Below are 24,517 nucleotides of genomic sequence, written 5' to 3'. Positions count from 1 at the left end.
GTCTTTCATCCAGTTTTAATTTACATTTCTCTTTTTTAATGAGTGAAGTTAATTATCTTGTTTATTAACAGCAAATTTTATTTCCTTTTTCTATGTTTTGAAAGGGTTATGATTTTGTCAACTTACACGTTAGGAAGGATAGCTCTTTGTGATAAGAGCTGTAAATATCTCCCTTAGTTGTCTTTTTTAAAAGTTTGTTTGTGATGCTTCTTTCAATAAAAAATTGATTTTTACAAAACAAAAAGTACCAGTGAAATAATTTGTGACTTGGGGAGTTTGAGTCATGAAAGGTTAGATAGTTCTTGCTAACTACAGATTTGTAAAGAAAAAAATTTCAAGTATTCTTAATGGTTACATTACTTTAAAAATATCTTTGGTACATATGGAATTTATCATGGTACATGAGGTAAAGCAGGGATATTACTTTAATTATCCCTATAACATTTATTGACTACTACTTTTTCCCAGTGATTTGAGACGATGTCATCATTATACATTCAATTTCTATATGTATGTCAGTGTACTTACTTCTGGGCATTCTGTTGTGCTAATAGACTAGTATAATACCCTTAAATTACTTAGGCTTTTAAAAATGCCCTAATGTTTTAGTGCTGGTCCCACTTCTATGTTTGTTTGTTTGTTTTCACTAAATTTAGCATCAGGTGATACAGCTTAAAACTGTTAAGTTTTCACTGAGATTTTGTAAAATTTGCAAATTAGTTTACACAATAATGTCCTTCTATTTGTAGAAAGGCTTTTTTTTTTTTGCCTTCGGTGATATTTTAATTTTTAATAGGTCTCATCATTTTTATTGACAAACAGATTAATATATTTTTTGTTACTGTTATATGTGAAATCCTTTCTTACATTAAATATTCCAAAAGATTGTTTGAATATATGTAAACTACTGATTTTTGTATGTTCAATTTGTACTTGGTAATCCAGTGGAGCTATCTTACTGTTTGTAGTAGCTATCAATATCTTGAATCTTAAAAAAAAAGGAAAGAAAAAGAAAAAGAAAATCCATAAGAGTGACAAACCTCCAGTAAGATGAATCAAGGGGGAAAAGTGAGAAGATACAAATTACAAGTATCATGAACATGTGAAGTAACATCACTCCAGAGAACATTATAAATAACTTCAGGCTCATAATCTCTTGAAAGAAACTACCAAAGTTCATTCAGAAAGAAACAGATGACCTGAATAACCTTACATGTATTAATTAAAGAAACTGAACTGCAGATTAAAACCTCATGCACACAACATTAAAAACAAAACAAGAATGTCATTGGTAAATTTCACAAAATACTTACAGAGGCAACAATATCAATCCTACACAAATATTTCCAAAATAGGGAAGAGAGAACTTGCCAACTCATTCTGAGGCCAGTATTACTCTGCAACAAAACCAGAAAAATACACGAGGCAGGGAAGGTGGTACTCCAAATAAAAATTCACTGTGAACACAGATGCAATCAATCACCTAAACAAAAATTTAGTAAACAGAATTCAATAATGCACTGCAAAGGGGATTTATCTCAGGAATGCAGGGTTGGCTTACAATCAAAACCAATGTACTTCAGCACACTAAAATACTTTTTTAAACTACATGATCGTCCCTACATACAAAGAAAAAGCATTTGACCAAAGCTAACACCTATTCCAAAAATTCTAGAAAACTACAAATAGAAGGCAATATTTTCAATATAAGGGGCATCGGGGCATCTAAAAGAAAACCACAACCAACGTCACATGTAAATGAAATATTGAATATTTTTATCCTAAAATTAGGAACAAGTCAGGGATACCTACCCATCATCAATACTTCCATTCAATAGCTTACTAGAAGTTCTTATTGGTGTAATCAGCATACAAAAGAGCGGGAAGGAGTGGGGGTAGGCAAAGAAAGTGAATAAGCAGAAGAAAATAATAACCCAGAAGAATCTCTGAAAAGATCCCATTTCAATTTCCAGTGGTTTGAAACATAACAGTGAAACTAGTTCCTTATAATATGTACTGAAACAACCCGCCGTTCAACTTAATGTTAGTTGATTCAATTGTTAGGCAGCCCAGAGGTCTTATAACAATGAAGAATTTGGGGCAGCAGTCTTCATTCACCTCAGCAAAGTCAGTCTTCTTAATTCTATCAAATGAATTTTAATTATGTGACCCATGCACCTGGCATCTAGAACACCAGAATAGTATTTTCATTTAGCACATATTTTCAGCTAGCTCAATCTTGAATTACACATTATCTTCCATGTAAGAATCTATGACAGATTAAACTTCATAACCAATCATGTCTTTCAGTCTTTTACTTATATAACTGGCATAGTTCAGACTCTGAAGAGTGCTGTCTGTCCTGTTCTGACTAAAAAAGTTCTAATAATAAGCATTTTAGAATAAAAATTCAACAGTGGCTCTCAACATTAGTGTGCTTCAGAATCATCTCCAGGTCCTATTTTAACACACCGCTGAGACAAACCACCGATTTCTGATTCAGCAGCTCTCAGATGGAACCAGACAATTTGTATTTCTAAAAGTTCCCATGTGAGGCTGCTGTGGGTTTGGAACTACACTTTGAGAACCACCAGCTTAACAAATCATTAGCTTAAGGCAGTGTGACTCACACTGTGGTCTTCTAGAATTACGAAAATTTAGAGTAAGCATTTAGAAAATTTCAAAGCAGTTTGACATTAATCTTGTCCATTGAAAGTGGTGATTTAAAATGTTGTGGTCTTGTATTTAGTACATCTTTTATTTAATTTTCTGGAAATGTATTTTTATTATACTTGACAAAAATATTAGTGAGCAGCAAGTTAAATGTGTTTTTAAAACTGATCTTTTAATACAGTTTGAGGAACATTTACCTGCCTATAAGAAGGTACTTTTCATTAATTTCTCTAGTATTTTATTTATTTTTTATTATTCCTACTACAACTACTATTACTATTGTTATTATTTGGTACTGGAAACTGAACTCACGGACTCTCTATTACTAAGCTACATCCCCTATTCTTTTGATTTTTGAGACAGGGTCTTGCTATGTTGCTTAGGCTGACCTTAAACTTGTGATCCTCTGCCTCAGCCTCTCAAGACACTGGAATTATAGGTATATACCACAACCATAGCTGACTTTTTCTAATATTTTAAATGCATACTACCTTTATAGTAACATTATGTATGTTTCATTAACTTTGCCTCCTAAAGGAACACAAGCTTTTGCTAAAAAAATCAATAAAATAAGCTGTCACAACATTATTTTCTGTTTTTCCTGTAAAGCTATGTTTAAAGACATTTATCATCTAAAGAATTAAATGCTCATTTGCAATAAATTCCCTTTAGAATTTAATAACAAGGTAAAGATTTTTCTCTCCTGAAGAGAGTTGTGCTAAATTTTAAATGAGCTAGAACTAAATCTTTCATAGTTTCTCTGTCTTAAATGCCTATATGAAAAAAGAGGTATATGAAAAAGAAGTGGGGATGAAGGACTTTAAGGCACTAACATCTTAAACAGAAATATAAAAGTGAAAGCAACTTCATTGTGCAGAAGTAGGCTGCCATAGCATTATAATTCTGAAATATTTGACTTACAAATCAACTTTTGGAAAGCTCAAATTATAAATTGCCCAACTCTAACTTGTTTCACTTGATAAAGTAACAAATGTTTACTCTTTGTTCCCTTATGCTATGTGATTAGAACCCCGATTGAAAGTGAGATTTTCCTAATGCTGATTAATAACATAATCTTCAACGCCACCAATTTAGAAAGGTGACACCAACAACAGTGAAGCTTGATCTTAAATATCATTCAATAATAAAAATGAACACAGGAAATTCAAAACAATGAGCAAGTAATTGACATTTGTTTTTTAAAAGCATCACTTGACAGTCAATTTACCTACTGGTTTGTAGAGTCATTTTTAAAATTATTTTTGCATTCCTTAAATACTAAAAACCCACACAGACCTATATATGAAAATAATCAAGAATTAGAACATTGGTTGTGAAAGAGACAGGTTAAGAACTTTAAAAAGAAAGGAAAAGGATGTGGAGCATGGTTAGCAAATGAACTCATTCACCAGGGAAATTACATAGACAACAGGCAACTCTTACCCACAAGAAATTGTCTGTCAGGTCAGAGAGCTCTACACTTGAGAAGCAATCCTCTTGAACTACCAAACCTCAAATAGGCAATAGTCAAAACACTTTAGTGCCTTAAGTAAATCACTATGAAGAGTGGATGGGGAAGAATCACCACATCTGTCAGCATTATCTGTCATACTTCTAAAAACTATCCAGCAACTCCCAAATCCCATTTGAAATTTTCCACAGTAAACATGTCAAAGTCCTCAGGTATTGTACAGCAGAAAAAAAAAATTGAGAACTACATCTCTCAACCAAGGTTCTTAAATTCCAGTCATCATCTGAACAATCTAGGAATCTATTTTGTTTTTAAATGTATGTTTTGATTGGGATGGGATCTCAAGTTCAGCATTTTTTGAGGGGTGGGGGGGACAATGGATTGAACTCAGGGGTGCTTAACCACTGAGCCACATCCCCAGGCCTTTTTATTTTGAGACACAGTCTTAGTAAAGTTGCTGAGGCTGGCTTTAAACTTGCAATACTCCTGCCTCAGCCCCCTAAACTGCTGGGATTATAGGTATGTGCCACTGCGCCTGGCAAGGGTCAGCATTTTTAATAAGCTCCCAGGTGAACCCAATTCTGCAGACCAAATTTTGAACAGAATGGTCCTAAACTATATAAATACCTTTTAAAAAGGTATCTTTATGATACATCACTGTAGAAAATAGTCTGACAGTTTCTTAAAAAGTTAAACCTCTTTAATTGAGCTATCATATGATCAAGTCATTTCACCATCAGGTATTTATTTACCAAAAACGAATAAATGCAGATCTGATCACAAAAATGCTCACAACAGTGCTGAGTGCAGTAGTGCACACCTGTAATCACAGCAGCTCGAGAGGCTAAAACAAGAGGATCATGAATTCAAAGTCAGCCTCAGCAACTCACCAGGATCCTAAGCAACTCAGCGAGACCCTGTCTCTAAATAAAATATAAGAAAAGGGTTGGGGATATGGTTCTATGGTTCATTAGCTTGATTGTCATAAGGGTTTCATACATGTACTCATATGTCAATACTTAGCTAAATGAGTATTTTAATGTGTATACTTTATGTGTTGGGTATATCTCAAATTTACTTTTAAACATATCTTTCAAATACCAAATTCTGACTAAAATAATGTCACTATGCATAATACGGAAGAGGTATAATTCTTTAAAAATTCTACATCTAATGGACCAGATAAGTTCTGAATCTTGAAAAATTCCATGTCTAATAAAGCAGATATGGTCTAATTTGGCCAAAAAGATGTCAAAGCTTAGAATTCATTCTGCATGAAAGCAAATAAAACTGAAGACATTTTTTAAAAAGAATACCAAATAGGGTTTTTCAGGAAAGCTGAGATGGTTTAATATTATAATATTTATCAACAATGATTAGATCTAAGGGGGAAAATCATACAGCAAACATCCACAGAGAACAAAAAGAGCATCTGAGATAATTCAACACTCATTCATGACAGATACACTAGACACTTTTTACTATGCATTTTATTATATGTAATACATATATGCATATGGAATATATACTTTATAAATATGTATATTACTTGTTTTTTATATCTATAAATAATACAAAGTAATCTACATGTTATGTAATGAAAGGCATTCACATTAAATATGTCTATTATCTCCAATACTTTTTAACATGGAATTCCAAGAATTAAAAAGGGACACACTTAAGAGGTGTGTTAGAGGTATTGAGAAAAGCAGAAATAAACTATCTCTATTCGCAGATGATCTGGTGGCTAACAAACCTAAGAAAATCAATGCAAAAACAGTAAATTAGATAATTTAGTAAAGCTACAAGACACAAAATTAACATAGAACTCAACAGCTTTCTTAAATATAAGCAATAACAGCTTATAAAGAATGAGAGATGTCACTTATAAGAGCAATCAAATAGTTGAAGCTTCTGAAATAAGCTTAACATAAAACACACAATCAATATAAGAAAAACACTCCTGAAAGATAAGTACACTTCAAATGAACAGACAAACCATGTTCTTGGATAGGAAATCAACATCATAAAGATGCCAACTCTCTGCAAGTTAACTGATATATATGTATAGTGAATCCCAATAAAAATACCAAATTATCTTGTGAAGTTAGACAAAATAATTATAAAGTTTATATGGAAAAATATGTAAAAGCTGGGTACAGTGGTATACATTTATAAACCCAGCTACTTAGGAAGCTGAGGAAGAAGGATTGCCAAATTCAAGGCTAGCCTGGACAACTTGGTGAGACCCTGTCTCAAATTTTAAATAAATAAAAAGTGCTGGAGATGGAGTTCAGTGGCAGAGTATTTGCCTACCATGTCCAAGTCTCTAGGTTCAATTCCCAACACCCGTCCCCCAAAAAACAAAAAACAAAAAACAAACAAAAAACAGCACTTGTTACTAGGGACTAAAAATTCTTTAGTATACATCAACATCCATCAATATAGAACTGATTAAGTTTGTATGCCTAATACTACTACTAATAGTAACAAATTAGAATCAATGCCTAGTTCACAAAAAAATTTTTTGATGACCACATCTATGCTTCAAATTCCCCTCTTTTTAAAAGTCACTATTTCTTCCTGCCTAGCTCCCTTCAAACTAATGATCCAAATGCAAGCTGCCATTCTCCTACACTTACCCACATCCCAGGCTATAGTGACAAGGGCTAATCCAATAATTGACAAGATGACACAAACTGAGTCAGAGATTCTTTCCTCAAATTTTCCAATCTAAATAAACAGGTTAAAAACAATGTTCGTATATCTTTCTCTCTCTCTCTGTCTTTCTCTGTATGTAGAAAAAAAAGTCAAGGATATCCTGGCATGGGAGGATAATAGGAGAATCTATGCTTCTTCATATTTTTCCTGCATATTCTGATTCAACAATGTGCACATCAATCAATGTGATATATATAAAAATCAACAGAATGGACTAAAACCACATGATCATCTCAAAAGATGCAGAAAAGGCTTTTGATAAAATTCAACATCTCTTCATGATAAATCTGCAGAACAAATTAGGTAAAAAAGGAACAGAAAAAGATCATATGTACATCAACAGCTAACACCATATTAAGTGAGGAAAAGCTAAAGTTTTCTTTCTGAGATCCAGAACAAGACGAAGATAAACTAGTGGTTAAGTCCTAGCCAGAGCAATCAGGTAAGGGCAAAATGAAGAGCATCTAAACTGGAAAAAAGGAAGTCAAATTGTGACTGCAGATGAAACAATCATTTACAGGAACGCCACAGAATTCACTATAAAAACTATTAGAATAAATGACTTCAGAAAAGTTATAGGATAAAAAAATGGAATAGTGTTCAGTCACAACAACAACAAAAAAGAATAAAATCCTTTCACTGACAACAGTATGGACAGCACTATTCAATGAAATAAGATAGGCACAGAAAGACAAGTAACACATTATCTCACTCATGTGTTATCTAAAAAAACTGGTCTCAAAATTGATGAGAATGGTAGTTACAAGGCTTGGAAAAGTAGGGAAGAGGGAGATGGGGACAGTTATAATCAGGAATAAGAAGTCTGGGTATGCTATTGCACAGTAGGATGATTATGGAAAACAATTACATACTGTGTAGGTCAAAATGCTAGAAGAAAGAATATTGAATGTTTTCACATTCAATAAATTTAAAAAATAGATGCTTGATGATAGATATGCTTAACTATTTGATGACTTGTGCTGTGGACTAAGCTAAATGCTGGGGAGAAAATACTTACAAACTATACATTTACTCTCAACTGGGATGAGCTAAGCACATACTCTACAGCCTAGCTACATTTCCAGGCCCTTACCTGATGTAAACATTTCACAATGTACACAATTTACATTACACAACATAAGAAAACATGATTCCCTCATTGATATGTAAATTTTTTGTTTTATGTATTAATTTAAATAAATAAACCATATTAAGTTAATATAACTAAGTGAAAGGGAATAAATTTAAGTTTTGCATACTCTATAAAAAAGAAAATTTCACATTTGATCTTTTGTGATGAGTTTCAATTAAAAAGTAGGTACCTTAAGAATAGTGCATAAAAATCACCTTAAGGCTACATATACTAAGCATAAATAAATTTCATGTTTAAATTTGAGTCCTATCCCAAAGATAATCTCATTACATATAAGTATTCAAAAAAAAAATCCAAAATATTTCTGGTCTCACGAATGTTGGATAAGGCATATTCAATCTGTATTCTTAAAAACAGAATTTAAAAAGTTAGACAATTTGGGGTTTCACTTCGCTAATTTACAGAGAAATTAACTATCTCAAAATAAGCTGTGGTGGTTGAGCACATTTCCAATGGTCATTCTGTTCCACTTTGCTGCCCAACAGAATGAGCACCTTCCTGTGCTGTGTTAATGTCCCAACAGTAAACATTATCTAAATTTACTTCAGTGCTTAAAAGGAATAATCTTCCTTATATCAACACATTTATATTCTTCAGTGACACGCTTCCATGTACAAATTAATAGATTATGCATTTCACATCAGTGTAACTCAATCTAAAGCTTTAAATAGGTCCTCAGACTGCTCAGAAAATTTAGGACTTTGTGATTCAAACAGAATGAGAATTAACAATAAAAACAGTAGTCTACATTATCAATTCCTCTACATCATTTACTCCATGGTTAATGAATTCTCATGGTCACTTACTCTAGGCCTAATGATTCTTTGGGAGGCAGGAGGAAAACAAACATAAAACTATGGGAAGGAAAAAAGAGAGGAAGAAAGGAGAAAGAAGCAGAGGAAGTTCACAAACCTCAGGAAGTCTATTTAGGTGCCAAGGACCTCAGTTAAGAATCCCTGATTTACAGACTTCAAAGAAATCCCTTTATCTACAAAGTGTCTAAATTGTTGTTACTCTGTTATAATTCACTAAAATCACAGGGTCAGAAATCAGATTTCCAGTGTAGTCCTAACTACCTTTGTTTCTAGTCTTCTGCCACTGCCACCACAGAACACATCCAACCACAGTAACCTGATTACAAATATAATGATGTACCCAGCAAAAGCTAGCTTCCCATCATCAAAATTAAATCCTGTATTTCCCAAATATAGAAAGGGAAATACACTCGTGTGCATGTGCGTGTGTGTGTGTGTTTAGCATCACCATTTATAGTTTAAGAAATAATATACACATAAACATATGATGTTGAATTAATTACAGCAGTATTTTTCAACCTGTGGGATGAACCAATGAACTAATCAGGAAAACAATTTAATAACTCATGACCAAAATTATTTTTAACAAACAAGAAATAAGAAGGGAAAAAATATGTAAGTTCAGCTGATTCTTATTACTTGCAAACTCCCATACTTGCAAATTTGCCTATTCACTGCATTTTATTTTTAACGCCAAAATTAATACAGCACTTTCAAAATCATTTGTAGACATGTGCAGAGCAGTGAAAAATTTGAGTCACCCAACACATATGTTCCCAACTAAGGTCAAACAGGGTGACACTCTTATTACAGATCTCACATTATAACAAATGTCCTTCTTACATTCTATTCAATGCAAGTTTTCATATTTTTGTACTTTTTGTAATTGGTTTTACTGTCTAAAGGGGCACCCAAATATAGTGAAGTGTAGTCTAGTGTTCCTAAGCACAGGAAGGCTATGATGAGTTACAATGCTGCTCTGGGTTCAATGGCAAAGAATCAGTGATATATATATTTAAATAGAAAAATGCATAAAACAAAAAGTTAGGTTTTCATTAACTGAACCAAACCAGTGGCTTATAGGAACCTAACCATGTATGTCCTGTAAGAGTCATGGATCAGTATTCAATAATTCTATGCCCACAGTAACTTTATAGAACATAATTTCCCCAAATACTGAAAATGAACTATATTAATACATAGATATATGTGTGTGCCTGTAAAAGTGCACTTTATTTCAGTTATCCATACACAATGAGTCAGTTAAAAAAGTTTGAAAGTCAATTAGAGCTAAAGAAACCCTAAAAGAAGTGTCAAAATGTTAAGACAAAAGGCATAGATTATAAACACACACTTTTTCCTACCTAGACAAATCAACCTGCTCTATAAGAATCACCCTTAAATTATGACTTGATTGGTAATCTATACATAAGACTTTAAAAAAGCATCCTAGATATTCTAATGTTTGGCTGAAAACCACTCTTCCATCTCTTAATGTGATGTTGGGTCCTAAGACAAGCAGCATCAGGATCACCGGGGAACATTTTAAAAATGCAAACTCTCAGGCCCCACACTAGACCTACTGAATCGGACACCACGGGGTGAGACCCAGACATCTGTTTTAACAAACCCTCCACAGGATTCTGATGCATGCTAAATTTTGAGAACTGATAGCCTAAATCATTTTACATTTCTTTTGGGGGTATTTTGAAACCCCTGATGAATTCTGCTAATAAAGCTAACATGTAACTCCTCCTGACCAAGCACCTACAATGTATAGGCAATCTTCTTCCAAGTACTTTACAAAAAGCAGACAAAATAAAACTGGTGCATTACTTGTACAATAATCTAGTAGTACTATTTCTTTATGACAATTTCTTCATAACAGTTTCTTTTCCTCAGAACTCTTTTAGTACACTCTTTATAATACACTTTTGCCTGTCCTGAGGGTGAATCTACATTAGACCACAAAAAATGTTTCTTTTAACAACTCTTAGGTATTACATACTTCCCTATACGAAAGTAATGACATCTATCTAAAAAAACGAAAAAACTCATGCAATTCTGACATAAAGAACAATAACTTCAAGAATAGCATGTAACAATACCAGACCTTAAACTATGCTACAGAGTAACAGCAACAAAAGTGGAATGGTAGGGGCACCAACAGAGACATGTAGACCAATGGTACAAAACAGAAGACACAGAGACAAACCCACATAAATACAGTTATCTCATACTAGACAAAGGTACCAAAAATATACACTGGAGAAAAGATAGCCTATTCAACAAATGGTGCTGGGAAAACTGTAAATTCATATGTAACAAAATTAAACCTCTATCTCTCACCCCGCACACAAATCAACTCAAAGGGGATCAAAGACTTAGGCACTAGAACAGAGACCCTGCACCTAACAGAAGAAAAAGTAGTCCCAAATCTTCACATGTCAGCTTAGGACCTGACTTCCTTAACAAGACTCCTAACACACAAGAATAAAATTAAGAATAAATGAGACAAATTCGAACTAAAAAGCTTCTTCTCAGCAAAGGAAACAATAACATGAAGAGAGAGCCCACAGCATGGGAGAACATCTTTACCACATGCACCTCAGATAGAGCACTAATCTCCAAGATACATAAAGAACTCAAAAAACTGAACACCAGGACTGGGGATATGACTCAGTTGGTAGAGTGCCTGCCTCCCAAGCACAAGGCCCTGGGTTCAATCTCCAGCACCACAAAAAAAAAAAAAAAAAAAAAAAAAAAAAACTGACCACCAAAGAAACAAATAATTAAATCAATAAATGAGCTAAGGAACTGAACGGACACTTCACAGAAGAAATACAATCAATCAACAAACATATCAAAAAATGTTGATCATCTCTAGTAATTAGAGAAATGCAAATCAAAACTACTCTAAAATCCATCTCACTCCAGTCAGAATGACAAGTATCAAGAACACAAACAATAGTAAGTGTTGGCAAGGATGTGGGGAAAAAAAGGCACAATCATACATTACTTGTGGGAATGCAAGTTGATGCAACCACTATGGAAAGCAGTATGAAGATTCCTCAGAAAACTTGGAATGGAATCACCATTTGACCCAGCTATCCCACTCCTCGGTTTATACCCAAAGGACTTAAAATTAGCATACTACAGTGACACAGCCACAACAATGTTCATAGCAGCTCAATTCACAACAGCTAAACTATGAAACCAACTTAGAGGCCCTTCAACAGATGAATGGATAAATAAATTGTGGTACATATACACAATGGAATATTACTCAGCCTTAAAGAAGAATGAAATTATGGCATCTGTAGGTAAATGGATGGAGCTGGAGAATATCATGCTAAGTGAAATAAGCCAATCCCAAAAAGTCAAAGGCTGAATGTTTTCTCTTGTAAGTGGATGCTGAGCCATAGTGGAGGCAGGGGGTAGGGAAGAATGAAGGAACTTTGGATTATACAGAGGGGTGTGAGGGGAGGGAAGGGGCTGTGGGGATAGAAACGACAGTAGAATGAGAGACATTAATCCCTTATATACATGTATGATTACATTACTGGTGTGACTCAGCACCATGTACAGCCAGAGGAATGAGAAATTATGTTCCATTTGTGTACAATGTGTCAAAATGCACTGTATGACATGTATGACTAACAAGAACAAATTTTTAAAAATGAAAAAAAATTTTTAAAAAGAATGTGTAAAATATAATTCAATAATATAGTCAACTAGTTAATACTAGTGTGATTTCATTAATACTTCCATTCAAATCACGTCCCTTGTGATATAAATTCCCATACTGTCAATTTTATCTGCCATGTTAACACAATATACCTCACATGAAATTATCTGTATACAACTCTGCTCCCCTACAGGACTCTCAGTTGCCTGAAAACAGGTACCACATCTTACATTGAATGAATAAATATCAAAAACAACTTCAGTGAAAGTTTGTGAGGGAGTCTATATGTTATTTTGGGGGGTAGGGGTACTGGGGGGTTGAACCCAGGGGTGCTTAACCACTGATCCACATCCCCAGCCGTTTTTTATTTTTATTTTTTGAGACAGGGTCTTACTAAGTTGCTTAGGACCTCTCACCAAGTTGCTGAGGCTGACTTTGAACGTGTGATCCTCCTGCCTCAGCCTTTTGAGTCTCTGGGATTACAGTGTGAGAGGCTGTCTATATGAAATATCTGGCTGATGCCTGAAAATAAGGCAGCTTTCTTCAATAGGGTATTCCCTATTGCTGCTCTTCTGATCCAAGTTGTTAATTAAGACCATTAACAAACGTTAGAAGCCACAGTAGCACACACCTGTAATTCCAGGGACTCTGAAGACTGAGGCAGGATATTTTCAAGTTCGAGGTCAGTCTTGGCAACTTAGCAAGACCTTGTCTCAAAATCAAAAAATAAAAAGGGCTAGGAGTGTACATCAATAGCAGAGTGACCCTGGGTTCAATCTCCAGTACCAGGGAAGAAAAAGAGTTAAGCCACTTAAACATTAGTTAATCTGATTTTAACTTTTTAATACAGGAATATATACAAAAGTCCTATGCATAACACAAGGTTTTACTGACAACCAAATTCCCACACGGGAATGACAAGTTAAGGTTTGCTATTCAAACTCCAAACAATCCAACAAAAAGCTATAATTTGCCAGTTCTCAATTCCTTAGAGATTTTTAAATCAAAATGAACTGATTTTATGATTCTACTTTGGAAAAATTAACTTTGAGGTGACATATTATTCACTTGTAAAATGAGCACAAGAGAAACAGTTGGCTATTTTACCAAGTAAAAATCATCCATCTAGAAAATATTCTATAACACACAAATTTTAACAATTAGCTGTCTCTGCAGGGTCATGGATCTGAAGGACAGTTTATGTATATCCTTTTGTAATGTTAGTTAATAAAATAAAATGTTGTAATGTTTAGTGATGGTAATAAAATCTGCAACCTGCCTGTACATTTGGAGCCAGGATGACATAGAAATAAGATTGCCAATTGGGCCATGGAAATTCTCCTGAGGGATTCTGAACTTCAGATCTTAGATCTCCAAAACATCCACAAAAGAACTAAGGGGTCTGTGAACTTGAATGAGAAAAGTAATTTCTTTAATTCCCCTAACCTCTAATAAATTTAACATTTCCTTTGATTACTAATGTGGGCAACAGATCTGTAGTACTAGCAATATCTATGACTGACTATACCAATAAAATCATAGATTGTATGTGGGGGGGAGATATACTGGGGATTGAACCAGGAGTGCTTAACCACTGAACCACATTCCCAACCCTTTTTTATCTTGAGACAGTTTAATTAAGTTGCTTAAGGCCTCACTAAATTGCTGAGGCTTGTCTTTGAATTTGCAATCCTCCTGGCTTAGCCTCCCAAATCGCTGGGATTACAGGTGTGCACCACCACATCCAGCAAAATCATAGATCTTTTCATGTCATGTTACAGTGGTTGCCATTTATAAAAATATTTACACTCATCGCTATTTCAAAATTAAGATAATCAGATACAACTTTACATCTTTTTTCTAATGTGTTAATATTTAGCAGGGTATAGTGGCATAAACTTGTCATCCCAGTTATTCAGGAAGCTAAGGTTTGAGCAATTTAGTGAGACCCTGTCTAAAAACAAAAGGTAAAAAGGGCTGGGAACATAGGTTCAAACCCTAAGATCAGAAAAAACAAACAACCCCTCCAGTTTAGTGTTCTGATAACATCATGTATTTGAACATAATTGGTTTATCTGATATTATGCACTTATGTTATCAATCTGAGGAGTTTCATCAGACTGCCAAGAATTCATGGTACACACACACACACAAAAAGTTTAGAAGTCCGAGATAAAGGTTCCCAAATCAGGTGCAATACGCCTCTCCATTTGGAAATTGAGGAGGACAAATTTCTTAATTATCTGATCTGAAATGTTACCAGAAATTAATGGACAACAGATAAATGTAAAAAAGTTCCAGTTTTGTCTGCAACAGTCCTAATGTCACCAACTACAAATTGAATGCTAATAATATTCCAGTTGAAAAACATGAAAGCAATCAATATGTGGCATTACTACCCTCCTCAGTATTATACTTTCCAAAGTCTCCAAACATAATTCATCCCAAAGTTCAGTGGTATATTAGAAAACCTCTCTTTATTCACGTCTCTAATGTACACCACCCACTAGAGAGACTTTCATCAATAAAATCTATTTTTTCTCTATGACTAAGTAACTTAACTTAAAAAAAAAATCAAATCTGAGAAACAAATACAATATTTTACTGTCAATTATTCAGTACTCAATTATTACAAGAATTAGTGGAAGATTTCATTCTCTTATCCACTAATTTTCAAGATCTTTAATTTTTTTTAACCAACTTAATTGCCACAGAACAGAGAAAGGAGGAGGAAAATACACATATTAATTTGCTAATGCTTTACAGCTATAAAAATACATTTAATTGGCAGGAGAAAAAAATGTGAAACTATATCAAAGAATAAAGTACAAGGATGCTGTGCATATTTAACTTTTCAAACTCCTTTATATTTATTATTCTCGGTAACTGAAAATTGTTGAAGAGAAAACAGCAGTTATCATTAAGTGGCACACAAGGTTCACTAAAGTATTTACAAAAAATCTTTAAATCTTTTATCTCAAAAACTACCCTTTGAGATACTTCTCATTTTTCTTGCCCAAAGGAAAAGTGGTAGAGGCCAGGATTGGAACCTAAGTTACAGTTTCAAAATTCCAACTTTCTCAAATGGGAAGAGGAGGAGCAGAAGGAAGAGAAAGAGTAGGGAAAAGAAAAAGGAAGAAAAAAAAGGTTGAGAAGTAAGAGATCTAGTAGGCAGGAGACAGGTAGACTCTTCTACTCTGCTGCATTCCTCTTGACTTCACAACATATAAGCGGACAGGAAAAAAAAAAACCCAAAAAAGCAGATAAATAAAAGGAAATAGTGCAGAAGAGAATCTGGAAGTGACTGACATTATCCTTCATAATATTAAGTCTACAAGGCACAGCCCTGAGCAATGAAGTAGGCAAATTTGATATTATACTCCATTAATATAGTATAGACAAGACACACAATTCTTTTTCTTACAGGATTCATTTTAAGATAAAATCAATCATGACAGACTTTTTGTTATCCACACTGGTCTCTTTCGTGGTTTATTTCTATCAGCCTTTCCTCCAACTACCATTTCTCCAATTCAACTCTACTTATAACTCAATGAAAATGTAAAGTTGTATGTTTAGTGATACAACCAAATTCAATTCAAGTGGTCAGCATCATGGTTAATGCCTATGTTAATAAACTTTCCAACATGTACATTAGAAAGTGACAGAAGTGTGTGGGTAACTATCCTGCTTGCCTTAGGTACCGAACAAAAACAAATAAGCCGGGCATGCTGACCCACATCTGTAATTCCAGAGGCTCAGGAGGCTGAGACAGGAGGATCACAAGTTCAAGGCCAGCCTCAACAACTTAACAAAGTCCTAAGTAACTTAGTGAGACCCTGTCTCAAAAACAAACAAACAAACAAACAAACAAAACCAAAACGGGGGGGCGGGGGGGGGGACGGGGATAGATGTGGCTCAGTAGTAAAAGTGCCCCTGGGTTCAATCCCTAGTAGTAATAATAATAATGTTCTGAAAGCATTAGTCTAGTTGGGAGAATAAGTGCATGTTCTCTCTCTCTCTTTCTCAGACATACATACACATATTCTCTCATACATAACTCTCACATGCACATTCTTACACACAGACTCAAGTAAAACAAATGAACTATTTAAAAACACTAAAAATACTACCAAAATTCTGAACACATAACAGCAATAAGAGTGGTAAAGTTGGTGAAAGAAAATAAAAATTGCAGTAACAATAATCTTCAAATTATATACAGAGTGGATTGCTCTACTGATTTCCAGGAAAAACTAGTATCAAATGATCCATAAATGTAATTGACTCTCATTTTTAAAAAAGTCCCAAGCCAAGATGATGGGTGCTAAGGAGTTAAACCATATACAGTAGTATTTTCCTAATATTTAGTGTCACATCAGAATTAATATTTTCTTAATACTTTAGTGTCACTTTTGTAAGTTCTTTTCATCTAATTATTTCTGGACAAAATGCCCAGTAGATAGACATGAATTCATAGATGCAAGTAATTTTTAAAACCAAAGGTAATTTAAAGATCATTCAGTCCAGTTCTATTTCAGAAATGAGGAAACTAAGGGTCTAGAGAGTTCTTCAAGGCCATGCAAAACTTGTCCCTTCTGACAAAAATACTAAGTGTGAAGGATTTGCTTTCTTTAAAAGCTCTTTGAAGATTTATTTTCTAGTCCTTAATTCAAATTTTATTTAAAAATGTAATACCAACAAAATATTCTAATCTAATTAAAGCACCCTGCCAACTTATGGTTTTAAAAATGAAGAATACTAATTCACCTTGGGACAAACCATGAATTAAAACAACTTCCTAAGTTTGTGATCATGTTATATACCCATCAGTAGCAGACCTCTCAGGTCAGTTCTCCAATTAGAGTCAGATACCTGATGCAATCCAGACCAATAATGCTCTCCATCTCAAGAATATGGAATATTGAATGAAGAGAAATATAACAATGATGATAGTAGTAACTGCTAATATTTACTGAATGCTTACTGCAGGCCAGAAACTGTTCCAAGCACACTATAATTCATCCTCTCAACAACCCCATGGGATTTTATAAATTACATTAATCTGTCCAAGGACTCAAATCTACATAGTATGGCTCCAGAACACATGCCGTTAAATATCCTACACTTTTTTCTCAAAAGATTGGGAACTGTTAAGAGTTCAATAATATTAATATCACTTGCTACTGAGGGGCCTAGAGCTGCTGAGTTTCTGGCCTTCTGACTTATGTGTGTGACAACTCCCAGGTTCCTTAAAATAACCAGACTTGGTTTCTGTTACTTGAAAGCATCCTAATCATGCCATCCTTCAAATATTTGTAGGGCCTCATTTTGGGAAAACTATAGAGATGAAATCTAACCTTATACCACAGATAAATCATTCCTTTATATTTTTCAAAGATGTGGATACATCAACTTCTTTCATTCTATCATTCCCTTAAGGGAATTACTTTAGTGACTCCACTGTGCCTATAATAAAGGGTAGAATAGTAAAGCTACAATTGATCTTAGATATAATCTAATTTCAAGACACCCATTACACAAATGAAGCAGTACAACAATGAAATTCAGAGCCCTGGAGTCAATCGGTCATGGGGCCTGAGTTCTAATCCAGCCTCTATCGTGTTCTCTTTAGCTAGGTTATCTTACACGCTTTACTTAATTTCTAAAATCTCAATGTCTATCTCTAGAAAACAGATAACAGCACTTACACATCTTATTGTTGTGATGGACTCTAAACCATCTCAACTGTTTACTGAATTTAACAAAGCATGACCAAACACACTAACACACTCAAAAAATGTTATTTGTGATGATCCTGATGAACAACCTAAGGTTCAGAAAAGACAGGCAACTTTGCAAATTATATTGCTACTTAATAACAAAACCAAAATTAGAAACAGTGATTCCAAATTTGCATCTCAAAAGATTTTTCTTTTACAACACTCTACCAACTACTGGGACTAACATTCAAAACTCTCAATAGGTTGGTTTAATTTCATATTTTTTAAACCTAGTCTCCATGTCAAGTTTTATTCACTTATTCATCAAATATTTACTGAGGGCCTTCTTATATTTTAAATAGCTTCTAGTGCTGATGATGTAGAAGGGAACAAAGGAAGAGAAAAAAGATGTCTGAACATCCAAGTGTAAAAAAAAAAAAAAACATTAACAGTGCTACCTTTCTAAGGTTTAGATCAGCAGCAGCAGAAGGAAAAGCAAGGAAAGATAGAAAACATGGAAGAACCTTTCTTTGAGTCTACTTAACATCCACAGAATATGTTGTAAATATTCCTTTACTCAAATAATTGTTTCAACATAAAAACCTGAATTGGTTATCTTTCTCCATGAAGCCTCCTTTCTACATTCAGTAAGCTGTCTCTCACTCTCTTCAACTACACTGACATTTAACTTTATCTAACATCCTTTTGATGTCTGTCAGGGTGATTTAACCCAGTAGGTTCTGCTAATTTTCAAGAAACTATACATGTTTCTTAATGTCTCACATTCCATGAAATCAAGGTCTACAGTTTCTTTTAGTCCTAACATGTCAATACAAACTCACGCAAACTTTTTGATATAAAACCCCTTTAAACAGTTACCCAATGTTATTTAGATAATGCCTGGCATAGTTAACACCTGACATGTCTTTTGCTTTTGTTGAATGAAATGTTTCATGTTTTTACAATGTCAATTTACAAAACTGTACTTTGTATCTTCTGCAGAATCTATTATGAAACATAAAATACATTAGTGCCAAGTTGTCACTGAAATGACAATTCAAATCAGTCATGATCTTTTTCTTTAAAAATAAGCAGAATCATGGTTCATGTAGACTTTGCTCAAGCAGGTATGAGGAAATATCTCAAGTCTACATATATCTGTGAGAGAGTTAATTAACAGGATAAAGACTAACACTGCAGCCATACCTATGAATAAAAGGAATTTTACATGTAACAGGAGAAAAATCTAAATAATAAAATGTATAGTTTCCTGCAAATTTCTTATATGCATAAGATAACTTAAACATTCAATGATAATAGCAAATATGTGGAGAAGCAAAGTTAATGAACTACTCAAAAAAAGAAAAAGAAAACCGGAAAAGCAAAGAGCAAAGCCAGGGCAGGGGATATAGTTCAATGGTAGAGACCATGCTTAGTGTGCACACAAGCACAAGGTTCAGGGTTTGATTCCTCTGCACCACAGAAGAAAACCAGTGCAAAGTCAGAATTAAGTGTTGAAAATTATACCATATAATGTAAAAGTCTGATCAAATCAATATCAATTTTTAAAGTTCTCAGAACTATAAAAAATATTATTTACAAAACTGTAATGAACAATAACTCAGAAGATAACCCTGGGTCTGTAAGAATCCTGAATATAAGGAATGGGTGATTATGACAGTAGGGTTTTGTGGTATCAAAAGCAAGGGCTTAAATTCTAGCCCTGCCCATTACTAGCAATAAGACCTTTCAATTTCTTCACCTATAACATAGAAAACTACTGCACCTCAAAGGGCTGTTACTAGGATTAAATGATAAAATTGAAAACAATTCAAATATCCAACAACAGATGGATGGATATAGTATATCAATTCAATGGAATACTATACAGCAATAAAAAGGAATGCACACAAGGATGAATATTAAATGCAACACATTAAGCAAAACAAGCCTACAAACAAATATGTACACCTCTATATAGTTCTACAAAAGGTAAAACTAATCTACAATGAAAGAAAAAAAAAACACTGATTGCTGGGAAGTAGAGAGTGGAGAAGGACTAGCTACAAAGGAGCACAAGAAAATTTTTACCAGTGTTGGAAAGTTCCATATTTTGTTTCCAAGGGTGTATACGTTTGTCAAAAATCATCACACTCTACTGTGTAAATGGGTACATGCCATTATATATAAAATTATACCTCAAAAAAAGTTCATTTTAAAAAGGATTAAAAGAAATATATGTAAAGTCTTTGCACAGTATTTGGAACATACAATAACTACCACCATACAATATTCATGAAGTGGTAAAAGAACTACTGATCATCTGATTTTTATGGTTTAGAGTCTAAATAAACACACAGTTATCGTATTTGACCTAGACCAAGTGCCATGAAGAGTATTACGAAGTTACAGAAGGATATCAATTGGCAGATCCTAGGCAAATGACAATGAAAAGGGGATGGGGATGTGTCTCGGTGGTATACCATGCACAAGTTCCTGGGTTCCATTCCTAGCATGGGGTCAGGGGTGGCGCAAGTGGTAAGAGAATGATAAGTTCAGCAATACAAGTAGCAATGCCACCAAAGCTAAAAGATACCTAAATTACCATATTTAGACACTGTCTGACTATAACTCAAAATCGATCAATGACTATATAAACAAGTCCAATGATAGTCCATAAAGATGAGACAGTCCTTAATTTTATGGGGAAGGGAAATGAAAGGGACGTAGAGAGGGGGAAGTCAACCATGAAGTCTTCAAAATGAAGTTATGGATTTTGCCAACCAAACAGGAAAAGACAGTTTAGAAATACCAATCAACAACTATAAATCTGTAAGCCAAAGGTTGTTTGGGTTATTATTTTTGCAGTGCTAGGTATTGAACCCAGGACCTTGTGCTTGCAAGGCAAACACTCTACCAACTGTGCTATATCCCCAGTCCCTTTGTTTGTGTTTTTGTTTTTTGTTTTTAGTAAGTCATGATTTAAGAAAAAAAAAAAAAATAGTAATGAAGATAACCACTTAAGACATCTAGACACTGGAAAGTGAACTGAAACACAATTTAAGTGAAACATCCGTGGAACTTGTATTTTACTACTGCTTAGAACTGTTTTATTAAGGCAGAACTTTTTTTTTTCTTTAAATACTACACTGTTTAAAAACAATTTCTGAAAATACATGACTTGGGGAATTGAATTGGCTGTCATAATGAAAACTCAAGTATTCTTATTTTTTTTAAATAGTGTACATGCTATTTAAAAAAAAAAAAAAAGGCAAAGAAAAACTTAACACCCTAACAAGACATTCTAGTAAGCAAGACTTTAGACTGTAAATTTTATCCATTAGGGTTTATTTTAACAACCTCCATCTGTGCCTGGCATGGTAGCATAGGCCTGTGATCCCAGTGACTCAGAAGGCTGAGGCAGGAGAATCACAGGTTCCAGGTCAGCCTTTGCAACTTAGAAAGATCCAGTCTCAAAAGTAAAAAATAAGAAGGGTTGGGGATGTAGCAGAAGGTGGAGTGCTCCTGGATTCCAAGCCCAGTAAAGGAGGGAGAGGGGGCTCCATTTGTGATATTAAAAAGACAGAAGCAACAGAATAAAGAGTTACCAATTCTGGGCTTTGATTTTAGTTCTATAAAAATTGGATTTTTTTTTTCTTGCTTAAAATTGGGCAGGTGAACCAGGCCAGAAAACAGAATCCAACTTTGGCACTCATGTTCCAGATGGAAAATTACAAGTTTTACTTGGAAAATTAATAGTATAAAATTATGACAGAAGCACTTTTTTACAATACAACATAAAACTAATCTAAAATTTCCCCCTAAACCATAAACATGTGGTAAACTAAGGACCAAGTGTTACAGAGCTGCGTGCAAAAAGTAAAAATAATATATATTCCAGGAGTTAAATGTTCATTCTAGAACAGGTGTCCTAACTCAGTTCTGAAATAAAAGGATCTAAGTAATTACATACACTGACTTTTAAGACTTGTACGTCACCTTTCTTTTTGGGGTCAAAACCCATAAAATATCAGATTTCCAAAGTTATGTTTCTTAAAAGTTCAATCAATTCTCATACATACTATTAACATTCTTTTTAAATTATTCTTTTCATGGAAAACTAAAATTAAAAACAAATTTTGTAAAACAAAAATAAAAAATTCGCATACACAAGTCAGCTCTGAGCACAAATGCTAGGTTTTCACCTTATTTTAAATGAATATTCATCCTGATGCTATGGTTATATTCATCTTCTGAAAATGTTAAGTCTTTCAAGTAACTAAACACCAAAGAGAAATGTGATTAAATCACAGCAGAAAGTAGTAATAACAGGGTAACACAATGAGGTCAGAACTCGAGCAGCCAATGAAAGGCGTAAGTGCATTCCCTGCAATATTAATAGTCAAAAGAGAAAACCAATCACGGAAACCTCGAGCTTTCTTTTGACAGTCACAGAAGCAAGAGAACCAATCCACACACACCCGAAGTTGACAATAAGGCGGGACCGTAGGTTCATTGAAGAAATTCTTGAGGGTGCAGTTACTATGAACTTCGCATCCAAGTAACACCACCACTCCAGAGTCATAAACACTCTTTGCCAAGTCAAATGAAATTCAATTTTATGCAAAATTTAACCCTTGCAAGGGACATTTTTGCCAAAAGGCACTGTTATCGAAAATACAACTGTCAATCTGGATGTACTAGGTCCTCCACTTCTAAAAAGACCACCCTCCAATGGCAAATGTCAGGGACTCCGCCCAGAGAAGCGCTGCGCGGGCGGCTAGTGCCGGCATCTCGGTTTCCTTATAACGCTGCGCACTGAGAGCCCGCCCGCAGTCCGCGTACGGCTCGGACCGGTCTCTAAACCCACGTCCCACTCCGCAGTTGAGGCCCCCGGCGTAGTGCTGCACTGCCCCAAGCCGCTAAACCATCTCGGGCTGGGGAATCAGGATTAGTACCTTGCTGCAAAGATGTTTGCTTTGAAAACGCTTTACTTTCCTTAAGTCCCTGCACACAGAACACGAAGCAAAACCAAATTTTCAAAGGAAAGAAAAATATTTCCTGATCAAATGTTCCCTCGCCATTAATTAACTCTGAACAGGGGGAAATTTAAAAAAAAAAAAAAAAAAAAGGTAAACAGAGGCTGTACGCCAAGTGCGGCCAGCGTATCCCTTGCGCCATTCCCGGCCGCCGCTTACGGCAAGGCCCCCTTACGGCAGCGTAAGCGGCGCTGCGAGCTAATCACAACACTGGGACGCAACAACATGGCGGCCGCGGGCGGGCGCTGCGCCGGCCGAGAGTTTACGCTACTCCGCCAGCGTAGGGTCCCATGCGTTGGAGCGGCAGCGGCGCCCTCCAGCGAGCGTAAAGCGCTCTGTGAATGGCAAGGCCCGACTGACAAAGGGGAGGGGGGAGGAGGGAAGGGGGGGTAATAAACACTCGAGTCCCTACCGATTCCTCCTCCTTCTCCATCCCGGTGGGCATCTGGGGCACGGCCCGGTTGATGGAGACGCAGTCGTTGAGATCAGGCATGTCCTTGCCGCGGTAGATAGGCAGCGGTTTGGCGGCGTCCAGCGCCCGCGCTCGGAAGGAGAGTTTACTCATTGTCTCCCCGCCTTACAGGAACAGCCCGGGCGGCGGCGGCGGGGCGGGCGGGGAGGGGGGGAGGACTCCCGCCGCCTCCTCCACCTCCTTCCTCAGTGCAGCGCGGCCGGCCCGCTCCTCCTCCTCCTCCTCACTGCCCCCGGCCACAGCATGGGCGCCCACCCCGCCCGAAAACAGCCCCCCGCCGCCCGCGGCCGCTTCCACACACTAGATCCGCCGCTCGCCCGCCCGATCCGCTCCCTGCGCCATGGCCAACATGGCGGACATTACCACAGCGGCGGCGAGCGATCCCGGCAGCCCGCGCGAGAGCGCGCCCCCGCCGCGGGGACGCGCCTCGCCCTCTCCCTCCCTCCCTCCTTCCTCTCCTTCCCCCTCCCTTGCCTGCCCACCCACTCTCTCCGCTGCGCTGCCGGCCGGCAGGAGCGTGCTCGGCCTCGGGACTCTTTGGGAAGAGCGGGTGGCGGTGGCGGCCCCTCCGCTTGCGGGCCGGCGCTCTTGCGGTGTGGCAGGTGCCAGGTGCGCAAGTTCCCCGCGTCCCAGAACGTGTGCTTCTGCCTTCGCGGCGGGGTCACCCGATGGGTGCCCCAGAGGAAGGCGCCGGGCAAAAGACGGCAGCGCTGAGCCGCTCCTGTGAGCCTAAGTCTGTGAGCGGGAAAGGACACTGTCCAC

The 24,517-nt window shown here is 36.0% G+C and overlaps 1 protein-coding gene across 1 annotated transcript in view; it reads right to left on the bottom strand.

Moving 5' to 3' along the window:
- Nucleotides 1–24,129, bottom strand: part of Epc2 (enhancer of polycomb homolog 2) — a 132,184-nt gene extending 108,055 nt beyond the window's left edge. Inside the window, 1 exon segment of the mRNA XM_053743364.1 lies at nucleotides 23,696–24,129. Within this exon segment, the coding sequence (XP_053599339.1) occupies nucleotides 23,696–23,848 (153 nt within the window). The 5' untranslated portion in view covers nucleotides 23,849–24,129.
- Between the last annotated feature and the right edge of the window lie 388 nt (nucleotides 24,130–24,517).

The sequence above is a fragment of the Sciurus carolinensis genome, chromosome 3 (assembly GCF_902686445.1).
Source record: "Sciurus carolinensis chromosome 3, mSciCar1.2, whole genome shotgun sequence".
Lineage (NCBI taxonomy): Eukaryota > Metazoa > Chordata > Mammalia > Rodentia > Sciuridae > Sciurus > Sciurus carolinensis.
Note: the sequence above shows the minus strand (reverse complement) of the source record. Positions and strands in the feature narration are given on the sequence as shown.